Source organism: Chrysochloris asiatica, unplaced genomic scaffold (genome assembly GCF_000296735.1).
Source record: "Chrysochloris asiatica unplaced genomic scaffold, ChrAsi1.0 scaffold00019, whole genome shotgun sequence".
Classification (NCBI taxonomy): domain Eukaryota; kingdom Metazoa; phylum Chordata; class Mammalia; order Afrosoricida; family Chrysochloridae; genus Chrysochloris; species Chrysochloris asiatica.
Window position 1 is genome coordinate 23,734,558 of NW_006408537.1, and position 8,924 is coordinate 23,743,481.

General features: G+C 36.8%; 1 protein-coding gene across 2 annotated transcripts in view; it reads left to right on the plus strand.

Annotated features, from left to right (window-relative positions):
- Nucleotides 1–8,924, plus strand: part of SMAP1 (small ArfGAP 1) — a 196,535-nt gene that overhangs the window by 81,092 nt on the left and 106,519 nt on the right. For both annotated transcript variants that reach the window (XM_006835751.1, XM_006835752.1), the window contains exon 4: nt 7,540–7,615. In XM_006835751.1, coding sequence (XP_006835814.1) covers nt 7,540–7,615 — 76 coding nt within the window. The remainder of the gene's footprint in view (nt 1–7,539; nt 7,616–8,924) is intronic.

Here is an 8,924-nt window from a genome sequence, read left to right on the forward strand (position 1 = left end):
CCGTAAAGATTTACACCCTCGGAAACCCTGTACAGGGTCGCTATGGGTCGGAACCGACTCGACGGCACTTAACAACAACAACAACAACATTTTTTTTAAAAGAAGACATTAGCATACTGTATTTTCAAAAATACATTCCTAGGGGAAAAGTAGTTGGCAAACAACATAGAAACCCACCAGCTGCTCTTTGGAAACCCTATAGAGGGTCCCTATGAGTCAGAACCAACTAGGTAGCACTTAACAACCCTCTACCCAGTGAATAATTTTCTCTTCCCTCCCACCCATTGTAACCATAATAGATTTTTTTTTTTTTAAAGCTAGAAAACCTTTTCTAAACTTTTTACAAAAAGTATTCGTGTACAGTGGTTGTTCTTTTGTGATTGACTAATTTTACTTAATGTAATGTCCTCCAGGTTCATTCATGTTATGAGGTATTTTGCTGGTTTTTCATTATTCTGCACTGTTGTGTAGTATTTCATTGTGTATAGGTACCACAGTTTGTATTCATTCTGTTTGTGCCTTTCTGTTTGTTGACTGGTGTGATTAATCCATTTGCATTCAGTATGTAATTATTGATAGGTGTGACTTGATTGCTGTCATTTTGCTATGTGATTTTTGTAGTGGTGTTGCTAGTGTCTGTGTTCCACATAAATATCTGTGCTGTGTTCATTTTGTTTATGGGTTTTCTTTGCATTTTCTTCATTGCTGTTTTGTTTTAATATTTACTAAATCTTTCATATTTTCTTTTTTTCATTTTGATATCAAGGTACATTCATTATCCTTCAGATTATTTTGCAATTTATCATTTTCTCCCTCCCCCATTTAAGAGTCCATGGTATCGTGAAATCTTGGCTTCCTTGCCATTTGGAAGTTCTGCTTTTATACTATCCTCTCTTTTAGACTTCATTATAAATTGGTATCCCTGGCTCCTTATTTTCAGTCTTATACATTTCTTTTACTTTGTATATCTGGACAGAGTTCTGAGTGGTATTGTCTTGTACGTTAGTCTCAGGTTGTTGTGTGCTTTTGATGGTTCTTAGTCCAAAAAACACCCATTAGTGTTTTTTGTAAGGCTGTTCTGGTTATTATAAATTCTTTTAATTTCGGTTTATCTGAAAATGTCCTAATTTTGCCATTGTATTTGAGTGACAGGTTTGCTGGGAATATGATTCTTGATTGGCAGGGTTTTTTTTTTTTTTTTAGAGTTTTGTATATGCCACCCCATTACTTTCATGCCTGCATGGTTTCTGCCAAGAAGTCAGAGCTTAATTTTACTGATTATTCTTTATGAGTAATTTTTCAGTTTTCCTGAGCTGCTCTCAGGAATTTTTCCTTGACTTTGATTTTATGTAGTTTGATTATTACATGTCTTGGTGATTTTCTTTTGGGGTATATTCTGTTTGAAGTTTGTTCAGCTTCTTGTATGGTCATCCTTTTTTAGAATATTAGGGAAGTTTTCCTTCAGCAACTCTTCAACAGTTTTCTCTGAGCTTTTTATTGTTTCTTTCTGTTTTGGAATTCTGATTACCTGTGAGTTAGTACTCTTCATTGTGTCCCACATAAAGCTAAGACTTTCTTCTGATTTTTTCAGATTGTTCTTCTAAATTACTAGTATTGGAGATTTATTTTCAAGGTCACTAAGTTTGGGCTTCCATTGATTCCAGTCAATTCCTTCGTCCTTTCAATGTATTGTCCATTTCTGAGATCTTAGTATTAATCTTTTGGATTTCTGACTGCAGTTTTTGTATTGTTTCACAGTTTTGCATTCATTTTGACTGTATATTCTTGTATTTTCATAAATTCTTACTTTTTTTTCTGTGATTTTGTTTTTCCTCAGTATTTCTGTGATATGATTGAAGATACCTAAATATCATTTCAGAAAACCAAAAAGTAAGAACATGCTCAGCATTTCTCAAGCCTCGACTTTGGTTATTGAAAGATTTTCTGGGCAAATTATTGAATGATGCAGAAAGCATCAAGAGAAGTTGGAAGGAATACACTGAGTACTATACCAAAAGGATATGGTTAATGTTCAGCTGTTTCAAGAGGTAGCATATGATCAAGAGCCAATGATACTGAAGGAAGAAGTCCAATGTGTGTTGAAGGAATTGGCAAAGAACAAGGTACCAGTAATTGATGGAATAAAAATTGTAATCTTTCAAGAAAGTGAGGTGGCACAGGAGGCACTCACTAATCTCTGCCAAGAAATTTGGAAGACAACTATCTGGCCGACCTGTTGGAAGAGATCCATATTTGTGCCCATTCCAAAGAGAAGTGACCCAATGGAATGCAGACATCATCAGACAATCTCTTTGATAATCCATGCAAGTAAAGTTTTACTAAAGGTAATACAGAAACAGTTACAAGCATACATTGACAGAGAACTTCCAGAGGGACAAGCCGGATTCAGAAGAGGCTGTGGAACGAGTGATATCATTGCTGATGACTGATGGATCTTGGCTGAAAGCAGAGAATATCAGAAAGATGTTTACCTGTGCTTTATTGACTATGCGAAGGCTTTCGATTGTGTGGATCATGACAAGCTGTGGATAACATTGTGAAGTATGAGTATTCTGGAACATTTAATTGAGGAATCTGTATGTGGACCAAGAAGCAGTTGCTCAAACAGAACATGGGAACACTTGAATGTTTTAAAATTAAGAAAGGTGTGTGACAAGGTTGTATTCTTTTACCGAACTTATTCAACCTGTGTGCTGAGCAAACCATCCAAGAAGCTGGGTTCTATGAAGAAAAACGTGGCATCAGGATTGGAGGAAGACTCATTAACAACTTGTAATATGCAGATGATACAGCGTTGCTTGCTGAAAGTGAAGAGGACTTAAAACATTTACTGATGAAGAACAAAGAGCACAGCCTTCGGTATGGATTACATCTCAACGTCAAGAAAACAAAAATCGTCACCCCTGGCCCAATAAACAACATTCTTATCAATGGCGAAAAGATTAAGGTTGTCAAGGACTTCATTCTTCTTGGATCAACTATCAATAATCACAGAAGCAGCAGTTAAGAAATCAGGCGACGTATTGCATTACGCAAATGTGCTGTTCAGGACTTTTTTAAAGTGTTAAAGAGCAAAGATGTCAGCTTGAGAACTAAGGTGCGCCTTACCCAAGTCATGGTATTTTCAGTAACCTTATATGCATGTGAAAGCTGGACAGTGAATAAGGAAGACCAGAGAAGAATTGATGCTTTTGTGTTACGGTGTTGGAGGAGAATATTGAAAGTGCCATGGGCTGCTAAAAGAACCAATAGATCCGATTTGGATGAAGTACAGCCAGAGTGCTCCTTGGAGGCCAATATGGCCAAAGTTCATCTCTCATATTTCAGACATGTTATCAGGAGGGAGCAGTCGCTGGAGAAGGATATCGTGTTTGGTAAGGTGGAGGGTCAGAGAAAAAAGAGGAAGCCCCTCAGCAAGATGGATTGGCCAAGTTGCAGCATTGATGGACTCAAGCGTGGCAACTATAGTGAGGTTATCCCAGGATCGGGCAGTGTTTCGTTCTGCTGTGTATAAGGTCGCTATGAGTCAGTATCGACTTGATGGCACCTAACAACAACAAAAAATATCATTTGAATTCTTTCCTCATTTAGTTTTTATTCCTCAGAACTAAATCTGTCTACCTCAGAAACATTTTCTGGCTCAGAATCTTGGTCATATGTGTGAACCACTCTCTGTTTCTTCATTTGAGCTAAAATTATCTGTTGTCTTTGAGATATTGTGGTGTCGTTTTATTTGTATTTAATCGATAGTTATTTGTTGATGTGTTCTTAAGCTCTCATATACTGTGTCATGGTAGATGTAATTAGAGAATGGATATATGTGGACTGTTTTCTGTTCACCATTTGTGCAGCTCAGTTTAGGGTGAGTTTGGCTGGTGTTGCTGAAGTCTTCAATCAGGTGGTATAGGAGCTAGTGTTGACTTTTGTCCAGTAGGTGAACCTGCAGAGAGAACTGTTGTGGCTTAATGGGCATGGTTTCTGTCTCTCATTGGGTAGGGCAAAAGGAGAAAGCACACATGGGAAAATAGAACAGAAGAAAGAACAGTGAAAACAATATAATAAAGAAGAGAAAAGAAAATTGGGTAGCAACAAGGAAAAATAATGTAATAACTAAAAAGAGAAAAGATGGACAGGAAAACAGGGAAGATGGTGAAAGGAAACATACTAGAGACTATTAAAGAAAAATGGAAAAAGAAGAGAGTGGAGATGAGAAACAGAAGAAAAGAAGAAAAATCAAGTGGAGATGTTAGGTTCCATCTAGTTGGTACCAACTCATAGTGACCCTATGCACAACAGAACGAAACACTGCCCAATCCTGGGCCAACCTCACAGTTGTTGCTATGCTACATTTGAGCCAATTGTTGCTGCCATTGTGCCAGTCCATTTCATTGGGGTTGTCTTCTTTTTCTCCAGCTCACTATTTTACTGAACACGGTTTCTTTTTCCAGGATCTGCCCCCTCCTGACAGTGTGTCCAAAGTATAAGAGATGAAGTCTGGCCATCCTGGCTTCCAGGGAGCATTCTGGCTATATTTCTTTCATTACAGATTGATTTATTCTTTTGGTAGCCCATGGTAATTTTAATATTCTCCTCCAACATCATAACTCAGATTTATCAATTCTTCAAAGGTCTTCCTTAGTCTCTGTTCAACTTTCACATATGCATATGAGGTTATTGAAAATATCACAGCTTGGATCAGGCACACCTTAGTTCTCAAACTGACACCTTTGCTCTTCAACACTTTACAGAGAGATCTTGTGCAACAGATTTGCCTTATGCAGTAAGTCGTTTAATTGCTTGACTGCTGATTCTGTTCAGTCAAGAAATTAAATGGGGTGTTACAGTAGTGAGCAAAATGAAGTCTGACAACTTTAATCTTTTCTCCATTTATATGGATGCTGTTTATTGGTCCAGTGGTGAAGATTTTTGTTCACTTGCCTTGAGCTGTAACCCATACCAAAGGGTGTTTGATAATGGTGTTGTTAAGTACCGAGGTGTTGGTTCCGACTCATAGTGACCATGCACAGCGTTTCAGAGGCTGTAAATCTTTACAGGAGCAGAACTCCTCATCTTTCTCATATGGAATAGTAACATACATCTACAGAATCCCTTCTTAATTCCAACTTTGCTTTTCTTCTACTATTGAAATTGAATTCAGCAAAACTATAGGCCCATGATTCATCTGCCTGGGTTTTCTCTTTTCTTTTTCTTTCCTTTTCTCCCAAACTGTTTAAGACAAAGGATCAGTACAAACCAACACAATTGAAAAATTCTAGGGAAATTGCATCTTTATGTACTTTTGGAAGCTTAACTTGGAAACGGTTATTTCTCTCTTTTTTTAAAAAAAAAATGTGATGAAATGTTTTATGAATTTCTTTTGGAAAGATCAGCACAAGGCTGGTGTCTATGAGTTGGAAGTTAAAGGTATACCAAATGTTCGACTTTTCCAACATGTTCTACCACTCCATAATCCTTTATATCAGTCACCAAGGCTCCCTTCCCTCAATATCCCAGAGTTTTGCAAATGTGCAACATTTTACAATAGCTCAATTACTGTCAAAGGAAATGGCTCATGTGAGTTTGGAGGCTGGCAAGTTCCTACTCTTGTAGTTCAGAGATGAGTCTGGAGGAATTTTTTCACTTACGTAATCTCAAGAGTTGAAGAACCCAAATCAGCAGGTCATACAGGCTGTTGATACTGGTGAATCAGCCCAAGAAATGAACAGAAGGTCCTACCAACTGGAGGTCAGATGTAATGGGGGCAGATGCAAGATCCAGGATAAGAGAGAACTTTTCCAAAGCAGTCCTATAGATTGGAGTCAGATCATGCCATCAAGGGGTGACTTGAGTCACAACCTCTAATAAGGTGGAGGCATTCTTAATTCTTAAACCTAATCCTTACTCTCTAGTTTCACCTCAACCCTGCCTCATTAACAACTGTCATGCAACCATACCTTTCATTTATGGATTATCCATGTCTGCTTTGTCACTACAAAGGCAGAGTTGAGTTGTTGTTGTTAAGTGCTGTCAGGTTGGTTCCAGCATACAGTGAGTGTCTGTATAGGGTTTTATGAGGAGCAGCTGGTGAGTTTGAATTGGAGAGCTCGTGGTTCGCAGTCCAGTGCTGATCCTGTAGCACCACAGCAAGAGTCCAGAGTTGAATAGTTGCAATATAAACTCACTGTCCCAAACATAAACTGTCACTCAAAGCCAAAAATATTACCTGACATTTTAAGAAAAGGTTTGTGAACCTCTGAAATAAATAATGTTCTTTTGTGGAAGTAACAATGAAGAAGTGGCCCACATTTTAGACCCTGCACAAAACACATAGAAAGGCTTGAGACATTTTTATTCTAAGACGCATGTATCAACCAAGATCTCTGCTCAGTCGTGTCCACAGGCAAGCTTCTCTCTGCCCTGGCAATGTTACAAAGCTCTTTTTGGGCGACTGATAAATGTCCACCAAACATACTATTCCACCATATGTTTCAGCTAAAGGGCACTGAGCTCTAGTCTGTGTATCAGCAAACCTAGTCTCCCAATTAAGTACCTGGGTGCACCCCACTCAGCAAACTAACCTCCTTCCCAAAGTCACTCTGTTTTATTTGCTCTGTGGACTGGGAGGCCTATCACTTTTTTTTGTTTTCTGTTTCTTTGTTCTACTGTTACTGGTCCTCTGATATTCCTCCAGTTTCACATCTTCTGTCTCTGGGTCCTAAGGACACACCCGACTCCTGTCTCTTCTTCTTTGATGGTGTTGAGATCCCCCCTCCCTTCTGCTTCTAAGATGTATCATTTAAAATCCAACAGGATGGTAACTTTGACCAATCCCTTTATTAGCGTTCTTAAGTGTTTACGATCACAGTCTTGCTACCAAGTGAACCATATAATCCATGAGCATGTTCCCTTACATTCTTTTCCAAACCTATCAAGAAAAAGTGTTTTGGTAGGAGTTTGCAAAGACATAGCTAGAAAAGCGACATTAAGTAATTACACCACAAGGGAATTTCAATAATTTGTGGGACGATGTAATTAAAAGGTTACTGTGAACCAATTGCTTGATTTTTCTAAGTTAATGATTCATTATTTATGATACAGAAATCATAGTATGCCCTACTAGGTTGTTGGAGGATGAAAGGAAACAAAATATGTACACAGCACACAATGTCTGGTACATTGTGGGCTTGTCAATTTTTTACATAGAAATTTCAGTGATTCTGAATTGAATTTACAGTTTATCAGGGTGAGGGGTAGAGGTGGGGTAGGATTGAGAATGTGGTCAAATACTGCTTCTCAAATTGAATTTGGGTAGTTTTGGTAGAATGGGAAAACTTTATGAAAGAAGTAGAATTCCATTGCCTGAAAGAGAAATAGGTTGTAGAATTTAGTTGCAGAAATAGTCTGAGAGATAAATGGGAAAGTTGAATTTAGAATGTAGACTTTGTGGACAGGGATGGTGAGTAAAGGAGAACATGATGACAATGAACTCAAGCTTTTCCTTAAGTTTTCTGTTTCCAGAGCGGTGGAATTTTTCATCAGAGATAAATATGAAAAGAAGAAATACTACGATAAAAACGCTATAGCTATGACAAATGTAAGTAAAACCTGAATTTCTCTCACAATTGATATAATTGTTTAGATCTTTAACTTAAAATATACAATATAGCTTGATAGTTAAATGTAATGATATACTAGCTACATATTTATAATTTGAAAAGTTTTTTTGTTACATAATTATAACTAGCCTTTGCAAAGTAAAGCTTAGATTCAGAAAGGATCATATTATAAAAATGAGTCTAGTAATGTCTTGTTAAATGCTTCTGAGTCAGTTTCAACTGATAGTGACCCTGTTGTGTAGGGTTTCCAAGGAGCAGCTGGTGAGTTTGAACTGCTAAACTTGTGGTTCAGTCCGACCTTGAAGTCCAGTATGTTACACTGCAGTGCCACACCAGTATTCCTCTTAACTGACATTTAACTAATTTTATGAAGTTTGGACAAAGAGAAAGCCGTTAACTGAGAAAAAAGGAAGTATTTTGAAAGATTCTAGAAATGTTTGACAAAGAAAAAAGGTAAAGGTACCCCTCCTTAAGGGTTAAAGTGGGTTATTTTAAAGCTGTTAATTTTATTTATATAGCTTCTTTCCAGACATGGAAACTAGTAACACAAAAGTATATTAAAACTTGGCAGTTCAGTCAATTATCAGTCATTTTAGTACTTCTTATACTTTAAATTCAATTTAGTAATCACATATTTTATCGAGTAGTTCAGTTCTTTTTCTGATTACATTTTCTCATCATAGGTAATTACAGTTTAATAGCTAATTGCCTTTTTGTTGAAATAGTTTTTTGGCCTTTGATTCTTAGATTAACATGCAGCAGCAAATGAATTAATTTTGTTGTTAAATCATCTGTCAAATAGTTTAGAGATAACACTTTCATCTCATTTTGTGCACAAACTGAATTTTTCTTTTCAGTACATGTAGAGCAGCATCATATGGAAACATTTAATCAAATCCTAACAAACTACAGATACTTTAATACATTTTCTTTCACTATGAAAAGCATTAGCATGTTTTCTGGAGCAAAGATAACCTCTATATGTAGAATTTGGACAGCATTTACAATGGAAATAGAAGAGAATGGCATTGACAATGCCCATAAAATTAAGACTGATTTTAATATTATGGGAAAAAGAAACTAACTTTAAAACATTATTTTATAAAGCATGCTGTTTACAGCATATACTCCTTTTAAATACAAAAGTGTTTATTATTATTTTTATATTTACTGTCTTTTTACCACTAATTTAGAAATTACTTCTATTTAGTAATGTATAATTTGTTGTTGTTGTTGTTAAGTGCCATCGAGTCGGTTCCGACCCATAGCGACCCTGTATAGGGTTTC